This window comes from Heloderma suspectum, chromosome 2 (genome assembly GCF_057233095.1).
Source record: "Heloderma suspectum isolate Gila_16-S chromosome 2, 16-S_ref, whole genome shotgun sequence".
Taxonomy (NCBI): Eukaryota; Metazoa; Chordata; class Lepidosauria; order Squamata; family Helodermatidae; genus Heloderma; species Heloderma suspectum.
In genome coordinates, this window is record NC_139459.1 from 40,587,706 (window position 1) to 40,615,648 (window position 27,943).

General features: G+C 42.3%; 2 protein-coding genes across 9 annotated transcripts in view; one reads left to right on the forward strand and one right to left on the reverse strand.

The window, feature by feature from the left end:
• Positions 1 to 15,227, forward strand: part of NDUFAF2 (NADH:ubiquinone oxidoreductase complex assembly factor 2) — a 100,639-nt gene extending 85,412 nt beyond the window's left edge. For all 3 annotated transcript variants that reach the window (XM_084833292.1, XM_084833295.1, XM_084833293.1), the window contains one exon: positions 14,737 to 15,227. In XM_084833292.1, coding sequence (XP_084689418.1) covers positions 14,737 to 14,991 — 255 coding nt within the window. In that variant the 3' untranslated portion in view covers positions 14,992 to 15,227. The remainder of the gene's footprint in view (positions 1 to 14,736) is intronic.
• A 613-nt stretch (positions 15,228 to 15,840) lies between these two features.
• On the reverse strand, positions 15,841 to 25,316 carry SMIM15 (small integral membrane protein 15). 6 transcript variants are annotated; one of them, XR_014787598.1, is made up of 4 exons: positions 25,224 to 25,316; positions 23,194 to 23,441; positions 19,886 to 19,950; positions 15,841 to 17,853 (listed from the first exon to the last, which is right to left on the reverse strand). XR_014787598.1 is itself a non-coding variant. In XM_084833296.1 (3 exons), exon 3 carries the CDS (start codon positions 17,823 to 17,825, stop codon positions 17,598 to 17,600), a length of 228 nt encoding a protein of 75 aa, XP_084689422.1. In that variant the 5' UTR covers positions 17,826 to 17,853; positions 19,886 to 19,950; positions 23,194 to 23,267; the 3' UTR covers positions 15,854 to 17,597. The 6 variants fall into 6 exon arrangements, 2 of the variants coding, with proteins under 2 accessions (XP_084689422.1, XP_084689423.1); XR_014787599.1 differs by lacking the exon at positions 25,224 to 25,316 and adding an exon at positions 24,031 to 24,140; XR_014787597.1 differs by lacking the exon at positions 25,224 to 25,316 and adding an exon at positions 24,021 to 24,109.
• Between the last annotated feature and the right edge of the window lie 2,627 nt (positions 25,317 to 27,943).

The following is a 27,943-nucleotide window of genomic DNA, read 5'->3' on the forward strand; positions in this document are numbered from 1 at the left end:
CAAAAGTCCTCTGCAAAAATGCAGCTTCCCCACAGGTAAACTCCGGGGTGGCTGCAGACTGGCCACGACATCATGTGCCACAAAGGACCTCCAAATGGTTCTAATCCACAGCAAATCACCCATGAAGACAGGCCCCTGGATAAGTCTTTCCTGAAATATAGCATTTAGTTATGTGAAGTGAGATCCAAATTTCTGCATACCTGGGGCGAGTAGAAGAGTGGTACCATCTAGCCCTGCCTCCGCAGCCATACCCCTCCATCCACAGCTGCCATCCTAGTGCTTTCTTCCTGGACTAGGAAGGAGTATCCTGGGGCGAGTACAGCTATTTCTGGCCCTATAGGGCTGGGAGATGGGAGCCCCATGAGTCCCCACAATGCTCCTTATCATTCCGAGGAATCTTCTCAGGATTCTCCTGGCTGGGAGAAGTGGCTGGCACGGCCATGTAGCATTCTTTCCAGCCTACAGAAAATTATTGCGCTGCTTTCCCCTCGCACAGGTGTATTGATACTAAAGGACTGAGAGAGGTAGGCAGGGTAGCCTCACAGTTGTCTTTCCAGCTGAGAAAAGTATTGTTGGGTATGTATGGTAAGACAGGTGTTCATGTATAATATTGTACCTGCTTGCTACCTAAATGTTTTAAATTTATCCAGATACTTGACCTATTCATTTTCTTCCCGTGTTCGTTCTCTCTCTCTCTCTCTCTCTCTCTCATTCTCTCTGTGGGAGAGAGAGAGGTTCTTCTTTTTCCACATGATTCCAAGGACATAGTATTTTACCTAAAATCCTGCCCAAGATAGATAGATTTGGTTTCTCTATTACACAGCTTCTGACGATAGTGTTGATATGGTAAATGGTCTCTGACAGCTATGGTACTGGGGAAAACTTCTGACCATATTTCTTGTTGAAGTTGTTGTATAGCAAATCTCCCTGTCTGTTGCTCTTACATCTTTCTCCAAGTGGGTGAAGACCTACCCTTTTTTTCTGCTGGGGCAGGGGAAAGCATTGTAAATTCTAATTCTTGAGTCTAACTGGACCTTTGTACAGCTCTCTGTTGCATCACAGTTTCATTCCCAAATCATACCAGTGTACTGAGAGAAAATGCACTCAGTACTGTTTTGGTGAGAACGTCACTGGGTGAGCTCCTGCCTTCAGGTATTCTTTTTCTCCCCCTCTAGCCCCCATATCCTCATCATCATTCTTTCTCTGCTTTAGAGCTCTCCTGCCCAGCAAAGCCACCCTTACAAGTAGAGGGGACTAGTTAGTGTCACAAGGGACCTGAATGTAGAGGATGGCTGAAAGCAGTCAGAGCCTCAGTGCGTGTACACTGGGGAGAGTCTCTGCATATATCCATGCAAGCTCCAGCAGGCCCTTCTGAATAAATGAAGACTGCGTTAAATTGCAGTAATGTTTTCCTGTAGTTTATTCAATGCCTTTTTGTCCGTAGTATTTTTTTCCATCACCAACCTTTCTCTTATCTCCAGTTTGCCACACATTCTTTACAACTTCTCATTGTTTGACCCCCTTGTGGTCTGTAACTTCCAAATAGTTTGTGTAATGTTCATACTTGGTATGGGCTTCAGTTAGGGAGTGTTTGAGCCCAGGGTTCAATGTGAGCATCCTTATGTTTAAAAGTTCATTACTGATTACAGCGATATCGATGGAACGTTTGAGCAAGACAGAATTGCAGGTATAATTTCTAGGTTTTATCCTAGAAAACTGCCCTCCTTTATTATTAGCTTATTTCAACACTTCCATATTTTTTCTTGATGCAACGTTCTCCCGACTTCTCCTCTGCCCACCCCCTCTTCCACTACATTTAAAGCAATTTATTGATTTGGCGACGGAGGGTCAAGGCGACGGAGGCCTTGGCATGGGGGTCTGAGGGTTATACTCCCCTGCTTTAAAGGGTCTGTCTATAGGCCTAACTAAAAGTTACACAGAGATTCATTTAAAAATATTAAGGCTGTGGGTATGTTCAACCCTTTCCCTGCCAATCACTTCTCCATTCCAGATCACTTTCCTCAGTCACAGCACCTCCACAAAATTAGAATCATAGAATAGTAGGGTTGGAAGACCATTGAGTCCAACCCCCAAGAGTGCATTTTCAATTCCAAGAGTGCATTTTATGCCTGCACACACTCATTTGGAAACCACATTTGCAGACCTGGGGTTGGATCCAGAATCATTCCTCTATCCCCAGAAGGATACTGCTGGCAGAACAGAACATCCACATCTCTCCTGCCCCCCTGCGCACTCTCCAAATCTCCTTTGCAGAGTGCGCAGGGGGCAGCATGAGGGTAGGAGAGGATATGGTAGCCCTGTTCCTTCTGCATATGGAGGAATGATTCTGGATCCAACCCATGATTTGGAGTGGAGAAATGGTGGGCAGGCAGAAGTTTACCAAGCCATCTCTTTTTCCATGTTTCTGCTCCAAATTATCCCTCCATCCATGTGGCTTTTCTCTTAACCAACCAACCCTCCCTCTGCAACAACCCCCCCCAAAAGGGCGGGGGGGATTTTCTTGCACAGTATTTCTGTGTAGCGTTTAGTTAGGACCTGTATTTCTCATTGGAGTAAGCCAAATGCCACTGAGTGAGTCAGACCACAGTGAAATTACTTCCATAAAAATATTCTGATTCTTTAAGACTGGAGAGAGTTTGCTTAAAAAAAAAACCTTTTACGTTTATTTTAATGTGAATTGAATTCATTTGTGCATTCCTTTAACTAGTGTGGGAAGTATGAAAGTGGCTTGGAATAGAAAATACGGTAAATAACTGCTTTTCATTTCTAATGCGCTGTGTGTTTGGTATGCAGTAATAAAAACTAAATGGCTTCTGAATTGCACAGTTGGATACAAGGTGAAATGTTAAAAAGAAGAAACTTTTTGTGACAGCTCCTGTCTTCTTTCAAACTATTTCTAGCATTTCCATAATTATCTGTTTTGACAGCCTCCTTGTCAACGGAGGAAAATGTACTTTAGTGAGTAGTAATAAGCATAAAGTTTCAATTATTATCCCCCTCCCGCTCAGAAGGGAATAATTACATTGAAAATTACATTATGTTTAGTTACTGCAGTGCATACCCGCCTTCCTTATTTGATCATAAGAGTATTATTTATTTCAGAAGTGACATGATGAAAACTAACTTCAATCATGAGGTTTGATTTTCATAGAATTCCAGTTCCCCATCACCAAACTGAGATGCAATTTAGAAATATTTTGTTAGATTAGAAGTTTGAGCACAGACTTGTTTTTTTGCTTGGCTGCTTTTTAGATTTAGTCAATTGTAGGGACACTCTGCAACGTTTAGTTGATTAATTGATTAGATTAATCAGTTAAAAACTCTGATTAAAAAGTTGTCCCTGATTAATCAAGCAGCAGATTTTTAAAATATTTTATTGCTTTCAATACTTACCGAAATTGCAGGTGGCAGGCAGTCATGCAGGAAAGAATACCTTTTCTAAGATGGTGCCTATTGCAAGATATTAATGCATCCTCTGAAAACAAAGTATGTATTTTCTTCAGAATTATTTGTGTTAATATGCAAATAAAACTCATACAGTTGCATCAGCTAAGAGTTCAACAAAAAGACACCTTTGAATCAAGCCAGTCAATTTTAACTTTATTTGCATAGTCTAAAGCTCATTGGGAGACATTGAGCCTACTACCACCTCTCTGCCTAACCTACCCTCACAAGATTATTGTGATGATTAAATGGAGGAGGAAAGATGGGAAATAAAGGTAGTATATAGTAAATAAATACTAAATCATTTTCTTAGTCTTATGTCCTGTTTTAAAACTGTAAGTTAGGAGTAACTATCTGTTTGACATTTCACGATGTCATATCTGTTTCTCTATTTCATATCTGTTTCTCCATTTCACGAAGAGTCGGACACGACTGAACAACAACAACAATCTGTTTGACAAAGGGCAGACTTTGTTATGTTCCCATGGCAGAAATATTGAGGGTGTTTCTCCTGTGGCAGGATTACATGAACCTGTGGCAGAAACTTCAAACCATTCTTTCATTATAGGCACAGTGCAAGAGAACTGTATTCTGGGTTACCCAGAGTTTGATGTATACATAAATAGCACCAGATCTACTGAGGATGCAATCCTATGCATGTTTAGAGAGAAAGAAGTCTTATAACTCCCAGCATTCCCTAACTAGCCATGCTAGTTAGGTTCAGGCATGCTGGGAGTTGTAGGACTTTTTTCTGTTTAAAAATGCACAAGGTTGCACCTTTACTCTTGAAGTAGACTGACGCTGCCTTTACTGTCTAATAGGAGGTGGTGGTTGATTGCCTGATCCTTTTGTAGACCTGGTGTTTAAAGGAATAATTCCCCATTAAGCTTTCAGTGCTCCTAGACTAAATGCAATTTGCATACTGTTTTCATTTTAGTCTGAAATAGCGGTAGTCATCTCATTTTGAACGGGTAAAAGCAATACATAAGCACCCTTTCCCAAACATAGTAGTGAATCTTTCTCGTAATTAAATAGCTTGTAATATCAATTCACTTATCTTTCCACTATATGGAAAAGGTTTTCCTTTTAAAAACATGAACTCCTAGTGTAATTAAATGCCTGTTTTCCTTGCTGTGCATGTTTAGAATCCAGTTTGAGACAGAAATGCAGAGTTCACTTTAAGGAAAAAAATACACATTTATTTCAGGGTGGTGATTCACTTTGGTGCTGTGGAGTTAATGAATTTGGTTTGTTTTTGAAAAGTAAAGTGCCCTCTGCCAAAACACCTCTAGATAGCAAAAGACACAAGCTGGCTCTGCAGTCATTATCTAATAATAGGGGCTACTCCAATCTAAGAAGAAGAAGAAAAGAATATCAAACTAGCAGTCCACATCTTAATTATTGTAATTGAGCAAATGCTGCTTCAATAAAGCAGAGTTTGAATAAATTGCATAAGAAATTGATTTGACAAATGTTTTGTTGGCCAGAACAACTCAGAAAGCACATCTTGTGACTGACTGGTTTGGTTGTAATATCCATTTTAACAAAACCTAGTTGTGTTTTGGGCTGCTCTTAGATTTGTGGTTTGGACTGTGTTCATTTATCTCTTGGGTTGTTTCTTTCCACTTGGCACAAGTGAATTCATGTTTATCTGCTAAGCTTGCAGGAATTGTCTCGAGTTGGACCATTCAGAACTTGATGGGGGGCAGGTTGCTTTTCTCCCACAGCTGCAGCATAATGACCTTTAAGTCTTACTTTCCTATTCTGAATATCTTACTCATGGGGTCAGAAAGCATGACCAGGGTGATCGATTAAAGTGTGCCCATCGGTTTTAGCTTTTATCACTGTCTTGTTTTTTTAATTATCCCTTCTATGTTAGTAGCATTGACAGTGAGAAATTAATGCTAAACTCCATTAAAGTTTTAAAACACCTTCAGTATGCCCTCTGTAGTTCACCAGATATATTAAAGAAAATTGTCTCTGCAAAGACATGCTCATGCATTCTTAAGCAACTGTGGTTCAAGTGCACTCCCAACTTAATGCTGGATACTAATCTTAAAATACACCGTACATCTCAACAGCTTTTGTAATTCAGGAAAAAAAATACTGATTTCTCCTACATCCTCTTTAGCAATAAAGATCTAATAATAGTTCATTCATTAAAAGAAAGAAACTGCATTGCAAAGTATATGTATGAATTAGGATAAATTAGGCAACTTTTAAGAGAATGTGAAAATACAGTTTATATTAAAGTGCATGTAGGATAGACTAGTATTTGAAAATTATTTATTACTTATAGCCTTTCTACTAGGAAATGGCACTCAAAGCAGTCAACAACAATAAAAGACAACATTTAAAATAAAAGCATAATTAAAACAATCATAGAACAAATATATTAAAACAATTTAAAAACATAATAAAAGAATAAAAACAGCATCCAACCCAACAGAGCAGCTTACACGCTGAAGGCCTGCTTGAATAAAGACATTTTTGCCTACCGGCAGAAGAACAACAAAAGCATTTTCAGGTGTAATTTGACTGAAGATATGTACTTAGTTATGTGTGAGTGTGAATGAATTCAGTGGGAGTTTGTATATATATATAAATGTGATAGGTGAAACTGCCATTTACAAGGCTTCATATAGGCCTTTTTATCTGTGGTGTCAGGATCCAGTTGAACTGCAGCCATGTACTACCCTTCCATTGACCAATGTCGACAACCTAACTCATAAATCCAGGCAACCCACTAGATTGGCCCTTACATATGTTAATGCTGCAAGTCTGTGTTGAACCACACAGAAGCAATTACTACATCATCTAGGTAACGTATGGATTGGACCATAGCAAGTTCCACTCCTGATCAGAATGTCGTCCAAATTTTGCAAGGTTTATTGTGTTTCATATTTTATGTGCTTAAGCCCTGAGAGGTATTATTATGGTGCAAGAGAGCAATGTGGCTCTTTTCACTGGTAGAAAACATCCGAAAGTAGTGCTGTGATTGTAGAAAATGTCTACCATCTCTTTGAATAATTCATTATCTTGTCCATCTGCAGTAAATTACCATTTGGCTCAGAAAAGTCCAGTTAATAAGCCTGTTGATTGTTCCACATAAAGGAGAAAAATAAATTCTTGAGACATTAATAAATGCCAAATTGCACTGGCAATATCTTTGAATATTTAAGAGGAACAGTATTGTAATAACTCCTATTAGGACCAAGTAAAAACCATGAAGTAGTGAGCTAGCTTTTGAATGTCAAAGAATGCTCACTCAGTGTTTAAAAAGTTTAAAAAGGGGGGGGGGCAGGGAAGGAGACAGATGTTGGTAGGGAGCATGGCAGAAGTCCAGTCTGCAATTAGTTATAGTCCTTAAGAAGTTGATTCAGGAATCTTTTTGCAGATTACAGATTGACTAGTTTGTGCTCAATATAAATAAATGGACAAAGAAATGATAGATAGATAGATAGATAGATAGATAGATAGATAGATAGATAGATATTCTGCCTGACAACAAGTCTCCGAGATGACAGACAATAAGAGAAAATTGATACGTAATAAGCATACCATTTTTTTTAGTGACTTATGAAGGCTCTGGAGGGATGACAGTGAGAAATGTCCACTCCCCCTTAGATGTTGCTGTTCCAGCGGCTGCTCCCTCAAGGTTCCATGGTGTCCACAGGTGAGAATAGGCCCACCCCAGGTATGCTGCCTAGCAACCAAGACCAGATAGCACCAGATGTTTTGGTTGGGCATCTCCTTACTGGCAACTGGGTAGTCTGCAGCTCCTGGCTCTTTCCAGTGGCAGGGGATTCTGTGGGGAGGGACAATGATGGGAGTGTCTGTGTGCATCTGTATCTATATACAATTTATATCCCACCTTTGATCAGGTAAACCTCAAAATGGCTCAAGTTATTTTCATAACTTCTCAGTGGCTGCTGGTGCCCATTCATGCTGGTGGGGCAGAGCTAAGGGGGTCACAGTAGCACAGAAAAGCATTATTTTGAACCCACCAGCAACCCGTTGCAAAACGGGAAACTGAGGCACATTAAATTTAACATCATGCTTCCAAAGTAGAGTGGTTGGGGTGAGGGAACACGTCTACACAGCATCACACAAAATCAGTCTTTTGAATCCCCAGGAGCCAGCAACCTGTACCACAGAAAGAGGAAATTAAGTGTCTAAGAGCATCCAAAATTCACCCCTTTTTATATCCCCAAAACTATCCCTTTGCAAAACTACCTGTGTTCTAAAGTAACGGTGAAAAGCAGCACAGTAACAGAAATCCAGTTTATGCATCTCTACTCAGAAGTAAGAAGGACTGAATTACTTAGGAGTAAGCATGGGCAGCAAGTTCTGAGAGCATCCAAAATACACCCCTTTGCATGAGCATTCCCACAGCCACTGGATAGGTGGATGGAAATGCCTCTTTAGATACAAAGGGACTTGATTGGGCCTTGGCACCAAATGGCTGAAAGAGAGAGAGATTTACTTTCTTCTGCCACTCTCTAGGTCTCTCCAACATCTGCCCCTGCCCCCCACCCCAGAATAGTGGCCACTTGCTCTCCTGTCTGTCTGTCTGTCTGTCTGTCTACACACACACACACACACACACACACACACAGTCACTTTCTTCCTTGCTGCTTCCCCTCATAGGTGAAGAAAGGAGCAAAAGCCAAGGGGTCAGCGCTCTCTTCCTGCCCTCATCCACCTTAGTGAAACAGAAAGGAAGAAATCTGTGCAGGTGAGAAATCTCTCTCTGAGATTTCTTTGTAATTAAGTTTGTGCCTGAGAGGCGTGTAACCTCTTCAGCCTCAGAGATCGTGTAACTCTCTGGGGAGGTTCTACTTTTGCTTATTTCCTTTATTTCAATAAACCTCCTTTTCTTTCATCTACATTGGTTGTGTGCGTGTTCTTCTCCACCTCATAAGATCCCAAACCTCTCAGCCTGATCAACTGAGTGGTCCTGGGTAAATTGAAATCTATATTTCACACAAGGATTTTTAACAACAACAGAGTCCTGTTGGCCAAGAGCAACACATTTTTCAAAAAGGAAAGCTAGTTCCTGCTCAGGCATAGGAGATCTATTAATTCCCATATTTGAGAGGCAGGCAGAGCATTTCCCATCCACATCCTTCCATATGCTGCTGACTGAATTAGGAATGGGAGAACATTCCTTAGTGAGTATATGGAGGCTCCCTTCCAATATGTAATCATTTAAGAATGGGCGGCCAACCTCCACCCCACAGGCCTAATCTGGCCTGTGGAGGTTGCCCCATCCTAGTTGTGGATCAGAGATAACAATGGAATTCCCCTGAGAGAGCAGCAGCTGTACACTCATCTAGCACTTGCAGGAGTTCCTGAAAGCACCGGATGTGTGGGCTTCCTTAGTCCTTCACCTACTTTTTACAGGAAAGACGGAAGATGAGTGAAGCCGTGCTCATCCAGTGTTTGCAGGAGCTCCTGAAAATGCAGGATCCCTTCCCTCTCCCTTGAGGCTTTGCTAGTCATTTGCCTTTCTCACAGGGAAGGCATAGAACAAGCAAAGCCAGGCAGCACACTCATCCTTCCTTGCAAGAGGAAGGTAAAGGACAAGCAAGGTGGAGCATCCGTCAGGTGGAACATCCACCTGGAGTGTTCACCAGGGACCAAATGATGTCAAGGGCCGTGGCTCTGCCCCCTTGCCATCAGGGTCTGTGGCCCCACCCTTTTGGCATCACTTGATCTATGGAGGGCTGGGTGGTTACACACACCCCATTTTAATAGCCCACCAAATGATTTAAGAACATAAGAAGAGCCCAACCTGAGCAGACCAAAGTCTTCCCTAGTCCTGCATCCCTTTACTCACAGTGACTAACCAGAAGGTTATGGGAAGCCCAAAAGCAGGGCATGAGGTCAGGAGCCCTCTCCCACTGTCTTTCCTCAGTGGCTGGTATTGAGAGGCATGCTGCCTTGGATTCTGGAGGTCACATAGCTATCACAAGAAGTAGCCATCGATAGCCTTCAATTAATTTGTCTAATCCCCTTTCAACACTGTCTACATTGGGGCCATCACTTCATCTTGTGGTAGAGAATTCCAGAGTTTAACTATACACTGTCTTCCTTTTGTCTGTCCTGAATCCCCCATCATTCAGCTTCATTGGATGTCCCCAGATTTTGAGAGAGTAAAACTTTTCCCTATCCACTTTCTCCACACCATGCATAGTTTTGTATACCTCTATCATACCCACTTTATTCACTTTTTTTTCTAAACTAAAAAGCCTACCTAGGCTAAGATCTGTCCACCTAGGAGAATTCCTTCAGCCCCTTGGATCATTTTGGTTGGCCTTTGCTGCAGCTTTTCCAGTCTTAACAATATCCCTTGTGAGATGTGGCAACCACAAGTGTTGGTCACACCATAGATCTGTATAAAAGCATTATAATACTGGCAGTTTAATTTTCAGTCCCTTTCCTGATGATCCCTAACATGGAATTTGCCCTTTCACATCTGCCATCAATATTTTTATTGAGCTATCCTGAATAACCTTAAGACCTCTTTCCTGGTCAGTCTCTGCTTAAACCCCATCAGTATAAATGTGAAGATTTCCCCCCAGTATGTATCGCTTTACACTTCTTTACACTGAAGCACATTTGCCATTTTAATACCAATTTCCCCAGTTTGGAGAGATCCTTTTGGATCTCTTTGCAATAAGATAATTGGCCCTGTACACTTTACTGTAGGCCAGTGCAGCCTTTGGCCCGATTGTATATTTTAAAAAGCTGATAGCTTCCATACTTATAACACCTCCATACATACAACTAGTGCTAACATAATTTCGAGTCACTCTTTATTATAATACAGGAAGTATTAAAGACTTCTATAAAATCTTGTGTTTCATATCTGTGAAGGAATTGAAATGCCATAGAACTGAACTGAAGTGTTCTGAGTTTCCCTCCAGCCAGGCGTGCCCACAAAACTGCCAGGCTGGTTCTTAACACTCCTGATTTTCAAAAGCAGTTAGGGAAATTGGTGTGGAAGGTGTTTAAAAATAAAGCATCCCTGGTATGCATGGATATTTCTTGAGTTCACCTTTTAAAAATTCTCAGGTCAAACAGCTTTTAAAAGGAGTTTAGAAATCAATTTGGAAATTTGTTTAGGACAGATGCTCATAGGGAATTGGAACAATTCAGGTGTATGGATCAATGGGGTGTGTGTGTGTGTGTGTGTGTTGGGGGCGGAGGGGCGTGCACATTACACATCTGTGTGTATATATATAATTCTATAATGGAGCTAATGTTCAGCTGTGACTGGCACCACCATTAGGATATTGGAGATAAATCATCTAACAAAAAGCAACTGGTTCAGACTCAGTCCAGATGAAAGTAAATCTGGTAGACACAGAAAAATGCATTTTGAAGAATGATAAATATGGTTTCTCCTCTTCCACAACCAAAGTCACAATGACCAGTTCACACATTATTGCGGCAATGTGGGAATTGGTTTGGCATAGCTGCCTCCCACCTTGTTTTCAGTAACAATTGGATGATGGAACCATAGATTGTAGGAAATTGTACAGTTCCTCTAGCCAGTCATTACTGGAGCAAAGTATGAAGCAGCCACATGAAAGTGACTCTGCTGCAGTAACATCTCGCCATAGTCTACTTCTCATCCATAGTGTGCTCATCATGAGCCTATTTAAGCCTATAACTTAAAATGCCTCATATTATGACCATGGTTCTCGAACTGCTTGGTGGGCCATCTTACTAATGCACATTAATTAAAGCTCCTCATGGATGGATCCCTCCTGTCCCATTTTTGGTAATGCACCTCAGAGTGCCAACCTGCTTCCCACCCTCTCCTTGTTCCTCACAGTGGATATACTTATGGGAGAGGGATATTTCCACCCACATAGGTTTGACAGATGTTGCTGGGGTGAGGTAGCATTACCGTAATCCTCCCACTTGAAAGCTGTTTTTGCGAGTTATCCCACACCTCCACCTTGCAAGGTTGGACAGGTTGCAAGACACCCTGTGCCTGTTTTTTTCAGAGGAAGGCTGCCTCCACCTATGTATTAATAACTCCTATAGAATATTAATCTAAATCTCAGATTCCTGCCTCTCAAACTTTAGATGAGCTGTCAGGACTTTTTATTTTGCCTAGCTTTTTAGTTTGGTCTGAATTTTTTGTCACTTCTGTTGATTAAGCTGTGTTTTATTCTGCTCTTCATTTTATTACAGAGGCACAGGAGTGTCCCTTTAGTTAATGTGAGTCGCCAAAAAAACAGGTTCCGCCATTATAAGCAGCAAAATTCTACTGCTTATTAAAATGACACCTGTTGAGCTAGTATTGGGCAGGATTTCAAACCAATCTGATACAAATTACCAGAGGCACACCAAGTTAAAGGGTGCTGAAAACTGACACATCTGTACTTTTCTCCCAGGCCACGGCTCAGCGCATCATATATTCAGGAAATATTACTAGTTTTAAAAAATGGCTACCTTTGTTTAGGAAACCGGAGCTAGATCTACACTACTGCTTTATAGCGGTATTGAAGTGCACTGATAACCACACTGCACATTCTGTATACTACTATCGTAGTGTTATTTCCTGCTTTTTTGTTCCACGTTATCCAAAATACCACAACAAATGCCATTGTGTGCCCCAGGAGGTATAAATGCACAAGAGGGATACAGTGTTACCATGATGGGATCGTAATGATCCTGTTCTTGGGACAAGCTGTAGATCTGGCCCTTGTCCCAAGAACAGCCACCCACAAAACACCTTTCCCCTTGAGGCTCCAGAGGGGTTTTCTTACCTCTTCCTGTGAAAGGGGGAGACCCAGAATGGAAAGACTTGAATAGCTGTACAGATAAAATGCAGTAAAACCTCATTCAGGAGCTTCTTATTCTCCGTAACTATCTGGTCAATGTCGTCTTTCCCCTGGAGTCCAAATGTTGGATCAGAGGGGCTTCTGCCACATATATCTGTATTCCTTATGGGCCTGACCTTTGTACGCCAGAAAAATTAGAAAGTTAATTGAAGTCAGTTGAATTGTTTAGCATTAGAGACAGAATAGGTTTATTACGTTGTGATAATGGAGATTCATTACTCTGCAATCTCAATTTCATTTTGATATGGGAATTTGGTTTCCTTTGGAGCTTGTATTTGGCAAATAGTCACTTGATTATCCATGGCCAATGTGCTTTTTCTCACTGTATGTCTTTGTGAAATTATTTAATATTCTTTATACAATCGCTCCCTCACCCTGCTCCTTTTTTGGGAAGTTTTCTGGATTATAAATGGAAATGGTGGGAAGTCAACATTTTAATTTAAACTCTTCTTTTGGTAAACAATGCACTAAACATTTTCCTTGTACATTCATTTTTCTTTGTATGTTAACTTTTTGGAAATAGCTCTTATACTTTGCAACTGTGCATGTATTAGGAAGGCTTAACTTGAAGGCGCATGAAGCAGTCACCTTGCTGAATTTAAGCAGGTCTTTGTCTGGTCAGTGTCTGGATAGGAAACTGCCTAGGAAGTCTGTGTATCCCTTGAGTTCTGTCATGGAAGAAAGCTGGCTAGTATAAATTAATAAATAAATAGTATGTTTTATTTTGGAGGGAAACCTTAGTGGTTAAGAGGTCCAGTATGTTGAGCTTGGTGACCATGGTCTGTACTTCTGTTCTCCCTAAGAGTGAGTGCTGTGGCCCGAGAGGTCCTCTTTTCAAGACTTGCCTCAACCATGAACTCAGTAAGTGGTCTTAGGCAAGCCACTATTGCTTCAACCTGTTCTTCCATCTTGCCCTCCCCACATCTTGCAGATAGCGGGCAATACACTTGATCTTGCGGACTGCTGAAAGTATGGCTGAGATAGTGAAATTGAAGTTCTTGAACACTCCATTGCTGAAGCACTGCTGTTATTTCATTTACGTGAACCCTTAAACCATTCCTGATTACTTCTTTTGGGTGGGAAGCATTACAGAAAGGCATACTGTATTTGCGTTTAGCCCCAAGATCACTAAATGGTTCCAGTGAAATGATAAGGCTGGGGCATAGCGATAGATATAAAATCACATTTCACAGTAAGCCATACTATGTCCCATGGCGTATTGTCCCCACAGAGGGAAAATGAACACTTATTTCTAGACTACTCAGTACTTGCATAGCCAGAACCTTTCATGCTTTAGATCCCTTCATATCATTTATGGACTTCATCACAGCATGATGCCGAGGGGCAGTGCTCAAGTCAATTAACCAGATCATGAGCAATTAATCCCTCCCTGTTCCATTGGGATCATTATCACTGCTTTATGCTGCTTTTACATCTGTTCTCTCTGCTGAAATATCCAAATTCCCCCATAGCCCATTTGGTTCCTTTTGAGGCAATTGGCCTGGGATAGAAATGAAATTGTAGAGCTGGTATCTCGGATATTACAACATTTTTGTATTTCTTCTAGCTTGTATATTCATAAAACCCAGCCAATATTAAAGTTCCCTTAATTATTTTATGTGCCTTTTGTTTTAATTTCACAATTGGACTTTAATGCACAACAACCACACTTCATTAAGCAAAACTATGAGACACTGCCTGTGAGCCCTGTGCTGAAGACATATGTTCAACAAAATCACCTCCCTCCTTGTTGTGCTGGACCAAAGAACATTCCATCAGTGGAGTGACACCAATTGGATACAACCCAATAGGTTGGATTCAGATTGAGGCACATACAGCAGAGGGCGTGATGGAATTGGACTTACCACTTTCTGAAAATGCTGCATGGAAGGTTAGGGGACCCTGCTGATAGGGATGAACTGTGATAAGGGCTGAGGGCATCACTAAGGGCTGTGATAAGGGATGAGGGCCTCCCAATTACCTGGGGAGGTGGTGGGCTCTCCCACACTGGAGGCCTTCAAGACGAGGCTGGACAGCCATTTGTCAGGGATGCTCTGACTTGGATTCCTGCATTGAGCAGGGGGTTGGACTCGATGGCCTTGTAGGCCCCTTCCAACCCTACTATTCTATGACTACCCTACCCTATTCAGCAAAGTCCTCTGACTCCCCTGGATGTCCAGTGGCTGGAGGGGCTGCCTTGGGATAGAGGCAGGAAAGTTTGCTTCTGCAAGGCCCATTGCACACATCTAAATCTTGAACCAGCACAATGGAACTATCGCATAGTGGATGGATTTTCACCTCTGCCTTAAGCTAAAGTTTTGTTTAAATACGACTTAAGTCAATTTGTCTCATTAACATTCACCTGTTTCTTTCAGGCACTTAAATGCATTGTTGCATTTTTCCACAGGAAATTCTTACGAATGAGAAGTACAAAGGAGACATTAAAAGGAAGATTAAAGAGATTTATGAGAAGGAGAGACTATTGCAGGCCAAAGAATATGAAGAGGGACTTGTGGCAGAACCACTTCAAATTCAGATTAAAGGCCATGCATCTGCCCATCACTATGGAAAGAATGAGCCCTCAGAAGAGCCAGTCAGTACAGCAAACACTTTTCAGCCTGGATCCTGGATGCCTCCTCGGGACAGTGCCCGTAATAAATAAGAGGCCAGATGCAAAGTATCAGGAATTATATGAGTAATTATCTCCATAAGCACCATGAAGAAAGCTATTTTCCTATCTTATATTACATTTCCAGTACAGTTGAAAAAGTTCAGACGTATTTTTAGAAATGCTACTAAAGAATCTGTTCAGCTTCTTGTACATTACATCTGGAAATGACTGTGTAAATAAAAGCAAAGCTCTTATTAAAATATTAAAAATTTGCATTCTAAAATTCATTTATGGTTATCTTCCACTCATTTCAAGCTTAAAGAACATTAGTGTTGGTATGATCATGGTAGATGGTATTGTGTTATGTACTATACAGTGGAGTGAATCCCTTGAAGTTGTTTACTTATCTTAGGAAATATTTTCTTGCACATTAATACTGTGTGCTCCTGTACAGGTAGTTCTATTTAATGAATGCTTAACATGTTAACTCCTTTAAAATTTTCAGAGACTCCAACTTATATTAAATAACATGGAAGCTGCTAATTCAGGTGAGTTCGCACTCTTCTTCTAAAAGAAAAATCATAGATGGCAATTTTTCTTTTCATAGAAGTGACCTAAGATGTTGGATTTAGAAAAAACAGTGCTATTAGTTTTGTCCATCATGTATTTACCTACTAATGTATCTGACTGCATCTTGATGAGGAGGCAAAACCCACATGAATAGTGATGTTTAATTGTTTTCAGAATGCTTAGAGGCACACACTAGAGTTGTTGATCGTTGTTCAGTCGTTAAGTCGTGTCCGACTCTTCGTGACCCCATGGACCATAGCGCGCCAGGCCTTCCTGTCCTCCGCAATCTCCCTTCCTATTATAAAGAGTCTTCAGTGTCCTTACAAATTAACAAAGCCAATTTTAAAGTATCATTTATTGAAAGTAGAAATTTAAATAAGATTAATGCTGCTCCATAGTTTAACTGTACAGTGAGTACGTGTAATATTCACAAGAGCAAAGATATCCTGAACCATGTTTTTTAAACACACACACACAATTACACGTGACGGTTCTTCCCCCCCCCCCCCCCCCCGGAGTTACATAATACAAAGCTGTTGTGGCACAAAGGGAGCGCTGGGAATAATTTACCACAGCCATGCATAAACCAGCTCTTCCACAGATGCAATACTGTACTACCTGATTTACAACTGGCTTGTAACTCACAGGGAGCAGAGTCTGCTGATCTTGACTTACAAATGCTGCTGCGGTAAGTACAGTAGTTGAAGTAGGTACAGCGCCACCACACCTACGCACACTCACAGGGCGTTGACTTAACAGTCGAGTCTCAGAATCCTTGCTTTTAAGTGTAGTCCTCTGCAATAAGCAGGGCTAAATTAGAAATGTGACAAGGGCACCAGTGAAATGCCTCACCATGCTAAAAGTAGGGTGCCAGTCATTTGTTGTCTAGGAAGAATGAGCCTCCATCCCCTCCGCCCCCTTGCCTTAGGAGACAGTGGTTTGGTTCAGATTTCACAGGAAACCGTGTTGTTCAAATACTACTTCTTAAGCCGTAGTTTAAAATAACTGCTTCCTCTGCTCAGATGTTATAGGAAACTGTGGTTAGTTTAAAATAGGGGGGGAAACTTCCCATCTCATCCTTGCAGGCACAGGAGGAGAGGAAGCTTGCAATAGTGCAAGCACTGGTTTCCTATTCTGTCTGAACTGAGTCATAGGAAGACAGCAAAAATAGGAGTCTATTAAATCCCCTGGTGGGATCTTACCTTAGCACATTGTGAGGAACCGATACTGTGTGCTACCTTTACTGGACCTAAAGAATGATGCTTTTAAATATGAAGACCCAAGCTAAGTTCAGTCAAGAGACATTCAATTCATATTCTATCCCCACTTTTGATTAACACTATTCCTAGGGGCTCCTTAAATAAAAGTGTGCTTAAAGGTAGCAGTGCTATCATTTCCCTTAGTATATCACTATTTGTACAGACAGAATAAAGCAGCACCTAATAATTCTATCTGTTTCCATAACGGTATTTCAATGTCAAAGCCATTATTCCCAATTAAGGATCCTGCATAGACCAAACAGATGGTCATATTTCACATTCTTCCTGCAGGTAAGGACTGCTACTATTTACATTCAATAGTAGACAGAATGGGTTGGCATCCCCTTCTCTGAGAATGCGACCTATCCCAGTGGATTCCATAGCACAATTCCTACAAACCAGTTAATCAACGAAAGGTGAACATACTGACTCTTACTATGAAATCAGACTTCTATGCAATATAAGAATAATGTAGTTATTGTTTGTCTATAGAAAATAATGTAAAAAACCGAACAGTACATATATTTTCCATGCTATAAATTCATAGTTAGATCTTTAATCAACAAAATCATAATTCATATTTTATAAAGACACTTACATGTATTTCAGCTTACATTTTGCTTACAAACACACCCCAAATTAGAAAATAAGTCCCAGGACAATACTTCTTAAAAAGCTATTAGAATTAATAACACAAATTAAGAACACATTATTACAGGAATTCTAAAATTGATGCATATCCACCTCCTGTAAAGATTACAACACAAAAGATATAAATGTAAGAACAGTGCCTTGTTTAGAAAAGTTCTCTCCAGTAGGATTTACATCTTAGTCCTTCTTTGTTCGTTTAGCCTTAGCAATATTTTCCTGGCGCTTCTGCTTCTTCTTTTGCTCTCGCTCCCTGGCTTCAATCATTTTTGCCAGTTTCCATGACAGTACTGCACTTGCCAAGAATAGGGGCGTAAGAGCTAGGATCACTGTTGTAAGGAATCCATATGGATCCTTTGCAGCCCATTCCACAATATACTCAGCCCAGGATTTGATATTATCAAACATTTTTTCTGCTACCTAATTGGAGAAAATCCTACAAAGAAAAGAAGAGTGATACTATTAGATATGTAACTGATACCATTCAATGCATAGTCATCTATTACTTTGTATATGAAATATTAATTTCATGCATTAAGGCTGCAACATTAACACTACAACCCAATGCATCTCTATTCAGAAGTGCTACTGACTTCAGTGTGGCTTCCCCTGCAGGTAAGTGGGTATAGGATTGCATTGTTAATTGATTAGACATTTTAAACAAAGAGGAGAGCAATCCTATGGCCCCTAGACAGTGTCTGGGGTACACAGGATAGTTTGGGATCTGGGGTCAGACTCAGACCCAGGAGTCTGAGCTGTCCACCCCCTTGCAGCTGGTGCACACAGAACTGTGCTGGCTGCCTCTCCAAGGTCACAAAAGCAACCTGAGAGGGAAGGTAAAGGGGGCGTTCCCACAGGCAGGGAGGGGACTGGGGAGGCTGGCTTACGAGGAATCCTCCGGCCTCCCCAGCCTGCCTTCCCGAATGCCTCAGCTAGATGGGCAAAAAAGCCCACCTAGCTAAAGTGCAGAGCAGGAGGAAGGCAGAGGCTTATGGCCATTGCCATAAGATTGCGCCCTAAGTGTTCCCAATCAGTGAGTAGGTTTTTTTAAAAAAGCAGATGGCAGTTTTAAAAACTGCAAATGGCAACAGCAGTTTTAAAAGTGGTATTTCCTCCTCTGTAAGAGAACGGGAAATGCCTCTTTTAAGATGATGCCTGATTTGAAAAGCAAAGTAAGTTTTTTTTCCTTTGAATTATTGGCTTGTATCCCATATAAGCCTCCTTTAGATGAAAGGGCTCCTTCCATTTGTGGGAATTTTCTGATCTAGAAGGGGAATCTTGCTCGTAGAAGAGGGGAGATGATCCTCAACTCCCCACTTTCTGTAGTACCCTCCGCCCCCTGAAAATCTACTCCAGAGGATTTGAGGACCCTCCAGAACAATGGTGGGAGCATTCTAAGCAGAACTCCGCTCAGGGACTTCTCCCACTGATAGAATAAATGCGGGTCTGAACCCACTGATTTTTCATGCAGATTTAACCATCCGTTTCATAAACTAACAGTAATTTACACTGGGTGGCAGCCCTAATATCTCTGCATCACTGAGATCCTAGAGATAATATTTCTTAGTGGCATGCAGGCAGAGATTTTAGATTTCCAAAGTTAGCCCACTTCTAGGCACAATAGCTGACAGATGTGATACAGGATCTCCTACTGACTAGCACCATGTAAGAGGACTTGCACCATGCTATGTATGGCCCTGCAACACAGCATCCTAAACAGGCAAAAGTCCACTCAGATCACAAGAGAATTGATGATCCTGTGCTGATTAATCCTAGTAACGAGGGAAACTCAGGGAAGGGATTGTCCCCATGGAGCAGAGAGCTTACCAGTGGTCAGTTTTCACTGCACTTGGAGCTGTTTGCACCACTGCACTTTGGGGTGATTCACAGGACCTGTCTATCTGAAATCCTTGTTCCAAAGGAGTCATATGTATGCAGTCCTTTTTCCTCACAAAAGCTAATCGATTTACAGACTTCTTGTCCATGGTTAATGCTGTCCAATTAGCCAGGGCAAAACAAAGATATTGTAATGCCACAACTAGTTTAAACTACAAGGACAGAACTAGAAAGATTTTATCCTAGAATCAGAACACATAAGAACCATGCTGGATCGGACCAAAGGCCTAGCTAGGCCAGCATACTGTTCACACAGCAGCCAACATGTGCATATATTCTTTGGATTTAGCTTCAATTTTCTCACACAGCACTCTTCTGCAAGATGAGTTAAAGGGAACTTTTCAGCTGAAACCAATGTCTTTGCTGGAATTCTCTCTGACATATATTCCTCTTCAGCCTACGCAGAATGACATTGCTAAATTAATCTCCCTCTTCTGCCGCTGTGACCATATTACCATCTCAAAGTCATTCCATTGGGATCCCAGGAATCCTTTACATCACCTTCCATTTCTTAATGATTCTCAACATTTATATAACATACTACTAAAGATAACAGATCACTCCACACTTACCCAAGAGGCTAAGAAGCTCCAGTTTAATTATACACAACAGGACTGGACACAGTTGTCATACAAAACTAAAGGAAATAATATTGAAAAATGTAAAGCAATTTCTGAGTTTTAAGAATTTGCAGAGCAATGTGAAACGATTGAAACTAAGATATCAAACAATACTTGCATAAGTTAAAGGTGCTGTAAAGTGCCACACAAGATGTTAGTATTTTAAGTGTAAATCAAAATGAGAAAGATGTGGAACTGACATAGGTTCTACCCTCTGATCCCATTAGTTAAACATTACTAGGGGGGAGGGCATGGGGTCCATGCACAGGGGAAGCAGTGACACTTTGGAAACGTAGGAGTCAGGCTTTAAGCACTTTCCCATACACAACTGTAGCAGATATATAAACTTTCTATTTTGGAAGCTGCCATTCACTGAAATCAAGACAGAATACAGAACCATATCTACTGAGACTAGTGCAAGAAAAAAAAAAGTTTAAATTAAAGTACAGCCTCTTTAAAACTTATGCAAGAACTCCTTAAGAATACAGTAGCTCAACAAAGAGAAACAAAGCTTTTCTGCTGACAGATTTTCTAGGAAAGGAAGCTTAGAAAGGCAAGAGATCTTTTCGGTAAATGAGAACCTGCATCCAGGCAATGAATTGGACTAAATGACTGCTATAACTCTTTACAATTCATAATCCTGTATGCACAAAACATTCTCAATTTTATCTCCACTAGTATTGTCGTAGTAAAACAACCTCCTCCTTTGCACCTGTACACACCTAGGGCCAACTTCATGTGACTATCCCTGGGGCCTATTTATGTGGAAAACTGTAGTGCATTAATGGAGCCCAATACCTTTATTAACACACCCTCAGCTCCTCAGCAACATTTCCCATTACCGCAATGACTGAGAAGCATACTCTTGAAATGGCCTTTTTTGGCTCCCACTGTGCACTTCCCATTGAGTCGTGTTCTAAATAAAGAGTGATGACCATGCATTAGAGAAAGACTTGCCACCTATTTTTGTTCAGAAGAGTACAGCAGTTACTGTGAACACCAGAATCATCTGAGCCTGCTCAAAAGTGCTACTGAACCTTCCAGGCCTAAGAAGACAATCCTACGCATATTTATCATTTCATTTATTTTATTTCTATACTGCCCCATAGCTGAAGTTCTCTGGGAGGTTCACAAAGTCCTATTGTACTGAACAGGACTTATTCCCCGGTAAATGTGTTCACGATTACAGCATAAATCCAGTTTTACCTGACGCTGCTCCTAGAGAAGCAGAAAACAGAACACTGCATGTTCTAGATCAAGGGTAGGCTACCTGCAGCCCACCAAATGTTACATGATTTCAACTCTCATCATCCCTGACCATGGTGGCTGGGCCCGATGGAAGTTGGATGCCAACATCTGGAGTGCCACAGGTTGCACACCCCATGGATCCTTTAATATGATTAAGTTATTCCTTGTCCTATTCAATGATGTGGGTTTTCTGGAAAATTTTGAACTGGAAAATTCATTTGCATTGGAAAATTTTTCAATGAAAATTACATTAATTTCTGTAGGGTCATTTGCATAAGAAAATTTTCTGATGCCCTAGAGAGATCTAATTTAGCATCTTTATTTTACTTATATTTAGTAAACAAAGCTAAACGAAAAGGCCCAATACACCAGAAGTATTTTATATGATTGTGGATGGGGGATTTAAGCACACATAATGTGACTTAGATGTTATATTATGTAGAATGTTTTATTGGAATCGTTGTAAAAGTTTAAACACAGTAGCATGTACTTCCCTTACATGGTTTAAATTTAAGAAAAAACAAAGGTATTGAAAACTTGATACACAAATTAATTTTAGCGACCCAAAGAACTGTGCATGAGATGCTGACATCCACTCATATATTTCTATAGAGTTCAGCAGTCTTCCACTGAGGTTGTTTGGGCACCTTCAGTTTTGCTGCCACTCAGTTACACTCCAAGACATCAATGTATTTCAGTGACATATATGTATTCTCTGACATACTTGCTAAGAATAATCACCTGAAAAACATTAATTACAACTCTGAAACTGCCACGCTTGCCTAATAATGTATTTGCAATTGGCATACATTCATTTTTACTAATGAACTTAAGGAAGTTAAGAAAATTTTTCTGCAGAAAAATAAAGCGCTGGAAAAATGTTCACCCCATGTCACTAGTCCTATTCACAGTGCACGTGCCTGAAGAATGGATTCTCCCCATCCCGTAAATGTGGATGCCTGGGAGGTAGTGCATGGGGGTGGGGGAAAGAGCTATACCCTCACATAATAATTGCAAGCATGAAACAAGGATTGGTCATTATACCAGATCTGACAGTGTAGAGGGAGTGTAAAATAACCACGTTAATACTGGTTTGTAGCCAGGGCTGCCATTGCAAATAGGCCTAAATTTAGGATTACATCATTTACTAGAAAACACAAATATTGCAGGTATTCATGTTGGATTTAGAATAATCCAAAAGTAACAGGGGAAGGCTTTCACTAGGATCAACCCAAGATCTCACAGAATGCTATCAATGTAGTTGGACCTAATAAAGTCATCTGAACACAGCAACAGCGGCACAAAAAAGCAGAAAACGGAGGAGAAATTCAGCAGATGCAGGAGATAAATTCATCAGAATGAATATATTAATCTCACCCCAACACGTGTGTGTCAGGACCTAGATTTATGCATTCATTCCAGTAAATGTATCCCCTACAGCTGTTGGATTTCTGCTCCACATATATATATATATATATATATATATCAGAAAGGTATTGCCCTACTGCTACTTCCAGATCATTTTTCCTGAGGCTCTGACTTTTAACAGCTGTGCGACATTCAGGCATTCAACAGGTGTGGCTTCCTCAAGACTGGGGAGATCTTCACCTGTTGAATTTCTGCCTCTAGGGAGAGCAGCTGTTAAAGCCAACGCCTCGGGGCGGGGAAGGGAAGGGGAGAAAGGAGGATTAAAGAGAGGTTCGGGGGCGGGGAGGTAACCCCCAAAACCCGCCTGCGGCCCTAAATAAAGGGCGGGGAAGGGGAGACAAGATGCGAGAGGCCCCCACGAAACAAGGTCAGCGCCTCATCTCTGCCGGGGTCTGAAGGCGAAGAAACGCGACAAGGAACGAGCGGTCCGAGGCTGTGGGGCAGGGCGTGGAGCCCCCTGCGCGGCCCCGCCTTGCCTTGCCCCGGCGTGGGCGCGGGGCACCGCGACAGCCGCCCTTCCCCAACCCCACAAGCAGGGGCAGCCCCCGAGCTGCCCCCCGTCCCTGATTGAAAGATTCGCTCACCCGCTAACCGGAAGGAGGAAGAGGAGAGCGAAGGAAGTTCTCGCCTCCTCCTCCGAATCCCGCTTGTATTCTTCAGCGACCATAGAGGAGAGAGTGGGCTAGAGAGGTCAGTAGCGGAGCCAGACCACAAGACGTAGGACTCATGTAGACTCTACTTTAACTCATCCCACCGTCTGGAGATGGAACTTCCGGGTTCCAGTAGACTTTTTTGTCGCTGTTGCTCCCGCTGGGCAGGAAGTGACAGCTGCCTATAGAAAACGATGGAGAAAGTGGGTGGGTTTTATTTGGGGGTGGGGGGTGGGGATGCGCAAGTGTGATTGGGTAGGAGCGTGTCCCACCAGAAACAAAAGGCAGCAGCAAAAAGGGGGATATGCTATAACTCAAGCCTCATTTCGTGGGGGAAATGTGATATGTAATTAAAAAAAAATGCTTTGCCAATACAATCCATTATCCGCTATTGCAGGTTAGGAGTGCTGTGGCTAAAAAAGAGAGTGACTTACTACTAGAGCCTTGCAATGCAGACTAGTTAATATTGCAGGTTATAGGTGGTGTGGGGTCTGGTTTGGATATTCACACAAAAATCCCCCATACAATACACTTCCTAACCTACCTCACAGGGTTGTTGTGAGGATAAAATGACAAGGAGGGGGATCATGTATACCACCTTGGGCTCCTTGGAGGAAAGGCAAGATATAAATGTAACAAATAAATCAATTGTAGCAAACATCCTCTTCAGCCCCTTCTCCCAGCCCAACTCCAATGCATAATTGCATGCGGAAGCCGTGTGAGCCGTAAACTTATATAGAAGAACATAACAAGAGCCATACTGGATCATACCGGGGGTCCATCTAGTCCACCATTCTGTTCACACAGTGGCCAACCAGCTGCCCACGGGAAACCCACAAGCAGGACATGTGTGCAACACCATCGTCCCGCCCATGTCCCCCAGCCACTGGTGTACAGAGGCGTACCGCCTCTGATTTCTAGAGGTAGCATATAGCCATCAGGACTAGTAGCCACTGATAGCCTTATCCGCCATGAAAACACTATGCGCAGTGGAGGAACTCTAAAGAAGCTGCCCAGGGTGCTGAACCCATTTTGGGGATAGGGTTCAGCACTTTGGATAGCTCCTTTGGGCTTCTGACTGAAATCCAGAGAGGATTTACAGCCCCAGTAAAACAGGGGCCACCGGCCTCCACTAGCGTTGCAGACGCGTTGCTTTTTTAAACAACGTTTAAGGCGCAATCCTACGCATGCTTAGACAGGAAAAAAAGCCCTACAACTCCCAGCACGGGGCATGGTGGAAGTTGTGGGACTTTTTTTTTCAGTCTAGACATACACAGGATTGAGCCCCAAATTTGTTAGCCTTTAAGGTGCCACCGGACTCTTCGCTGTTCTAGCCTGCCTTGAGTCTCTCCTGTATACCTCTATGAGCCCAACCCGCCTGACCCGCCTTTGCTCTGCCGAGGGTGATTGTGCGTGACGGGGAAGTCGAGAGGACGACGGAATCGTGTTCGCGGGGAGCTTCCGGGGAGGGCGGTAGGCGAGCTGCCCGCGGGAGGGAGCGAGCGCCGACGGGGTCTTCTCTTCCGCGGCCCCCCTCTGAGTGGCGGGGACGGGCTCCCCGGCGGGGCACAAGGGGGAAAGCCCTCCCCGGCCCACTGAAGTGCTGCTGTTGGTCCGGTTTGCGTATGCAAACACCTGGCCCCGATGCTCCGGAACGAGGGGGCCGGAGCGTACTCGTGTGTAAGCCCCGTGGGACTCAGCGGGCTTCCCTTTCTAGTCGATGTGCCTAGGATCGCGTTGGTGCCCCGCTTCAAGCCGACTCCAGCCCCGCCATCCGCGCCCGCTGAAGCTAGTCAGCGACAGAGGCTTGACACAAGAAACCAGCATCATTACCAGAACATTGATTATTTGCCAAGCAATAATCAGTCAGTCAATAAAAGCTAAAATAATAATAAAAAAACAAGGCTCTGAAAATAACCCCAGAGCCCATCTTGCAAGTTTACTTAAAAAAAAAAAAAAATTACCTTTGCAGCCGGCCTTTCTTTTCTCTTCTCTTTAGAGGAACCCAAGGCAGCTTATATAGTCCTCCTCCTCTCCAGGTTATCGTCACAACCACCCTGTGAGGTAGGTTAGGCTGAGACTCAGTGACTGGCCCAAAGTCACCCAGTGAGCTTCATGGCTGAGTGGGGACTAGAACCTGGATCTCCCGAGTCTCTGTCCACCACTCTAACCACTATGTCACACTGGCTTTTTTTAAAAAATGCACCATGAAAGAAAGAAAATAAATAAATAAATGAGGTTTTGGTTCCCAGGATAGGCTGCTCCATTATTATTTTTCCTTCCTAAAGCAATGGGATCAGAGTGTCCATTTATCCTTAACTCTTTTACCCATCAGCTGACCACAGTGTGTCCCCATTCGAAGCGCAGACACAGCATAGAAATTGGCCACAAAGCAGGTGGGTCACATGGCATAGGCCATTGTTTCTACATCTGTTGTTTGCAGATAATGCCATAGATGAGTACTTCTTCCTAGAAAGGGTTTATGTCATTTGGGAAGCCTGTATCTCAAGTTGACCTCAAAAGTGCATATTTCTATGTTGATAAGCTGCTGTTCTGAATGTTATCGGCACAGCATCCAAAATAGTGGAGCTTAACATAGCTCGATATGTTGTCCTAGACATCTTTGCACAGAACAGTCTTCTACTGATTTCACTGGTATTTACCTCTGTATAACTATGTTTAGAATCACAGCCTACATGTCATAAGTGAACAGGCATAAGTGAACAGGCAGGGAGTTCCACAGTATGAGCACTTCTATGAAAAAAAGTCCCATTCCCTTCTTCCAACCAACCTTACATCTGCCAGTGGTGGGACACACAGAAGGTCCTCTCCGCTTGACTGCAGGGGGCAGGCAGGCTTGTATAGGGAATGTCTGTTCTTCAACAGGGAGTGGGCAACCTGAGACCAATGGGCCAAATCCAGTCCTAATTTGACCCTCCAGACTTCCCTAGATGGCCCCGGCCCCTTTCCTGACTGCCAGTCATGTGGTGGTTTCTCAGCATTTGCGCATTTTTTCCCATTCTAAAAGGTTGGGATGCCTCACCTAAGGCTTAGTTACTGGCAGTAAAAACTTTTAAGCTAAAATATGCTGGTATTTTTTGTATTTTGATCCCACCGCTTTTGCCTTTGGCCTCGTCTACCCCTGGAATGTGGGCTCTGAGACCTTCTTCAAAATTGAATTCAGCCCTCAGGCTGAAAGAAGTTCCCCATCTCTCCCTTAAAGTTTCCGGGCCCTGAACAGTTTTATAAAAGTTATGACCACCACCTTGAATTGCACCTGAAATCAAACCAGCAGCCAGTGAAGCTCATAAAGTAGCAGTGCCTTGCTCATTAAAAGTTACTCCAGTCAGCAGCCTTGCATGGGAATCTTCCACCAAAAGAACTTTCTGAATGCTCTTCAAGGGCAGTCCCATGTAGAGCGTGTTACAGTAGTCCAGCCTTCATATAACTAAGGGAGCCTTCCCTAACCAGGTGCCCTCCAGATGTGATGGGCTACAACTCCCATAGTCCCAGCTGCCATGGTCAGCCATGCTGGCTGGGGATGATGGGAATTGTGGTGCAATGCATCTGGGAAGCACCCAGTTGGGGAACGCTGAACTAAGGCATATGCAACCATGGCTAGATCCACCATCTTCAGGAGTGGGTATAACTGCTGTACCAGTCAAAGCTGGACAAAAGTATTTCTGCCCATCACTGCCAACTGAGAATCTAACATCAGCTCTGGTTCCAGCTGTTGTTTACTTCTTAGTGGTGAACTGTAGTAGTTCCACTGTCCTGATATATTTTTCAAGTTTCAGCCATCACATGAGAAAGGCATCTGTTGAACTGGCAAAATGTATTTTCTGAGATGAATCAAGAGGTCAGGACAAAACTCACACTCCAGTCCTAAATGTATTTTTTGGAAGCAGGGCCGGCCCTACCCCTCAGGCTGTGATTGCTGAGGGAGGGAAGAGAACGCTGGCAGCTCTCCCAACCATTCCCTTTCTTAGAGGTCAGAGCTGTGTGCGCCACACATCCTGCCCTGCATCCCCCTAAGCTAGCCTGCTGCCCTCGGGTGCAGTGGAGGATGCTGACCTGTTACCAGTGGCCACTCCAGTTGCCTTCTGTTTGCGGAATGGGGGCAAGGGCAGCCATCTTGTCATTCACCTGAGGCAGCAAAATGTCTTGTGCCTGCTGGGCTTGGAAGTCAACACTATAGATTTCACCAGAACCTCAAGGGTTTTCATTTGCTTAGGAGTGCATATTTCTCCTGTATCCTCACTTGACTCCAGGGAACCAATTCAAAGAGCAGAGTAAATTATAATTCAGTCAAGGAAAAGGACTAAGAAGTTCATGTTTTAGCATTTGCAGTTTTCAGTCAAACATAATGGTATATTCTTATCTATGACAGAAAGTTCTATTAGTCTGGCAGAAAAGGGGTTGTAATAGGTCAGGTATTCACAGAAAGTTCGAGGACTCTCAAAAAAGTAAAAATAAAATGTAAAAATCATCCACGCTTGAAAGCATATCCAATGAGCATATAGGAATCCAAATTCTTAGAAAACAGAATTGCATTTGGTACCAACGGAAAGAAAATGTTTGTATTATTTTATTGAAGACATTTTTATCCCAGTTTTTTTTAATAATGTTTTTCCAAAGTGGCCCATAAAAGGATAAAGTGAAACAATAAAACAACAGATAAAAA

What these genes read in the sequence shown, in the direction of transcription:
- SMIM15 (XM_084833296.1), bottom strand. Translation starts at nt 17,825, where the DNA reads ATGTTTGATAATATCAAATCCTGGGCTGAGTATATTGTGGAATGGGCT.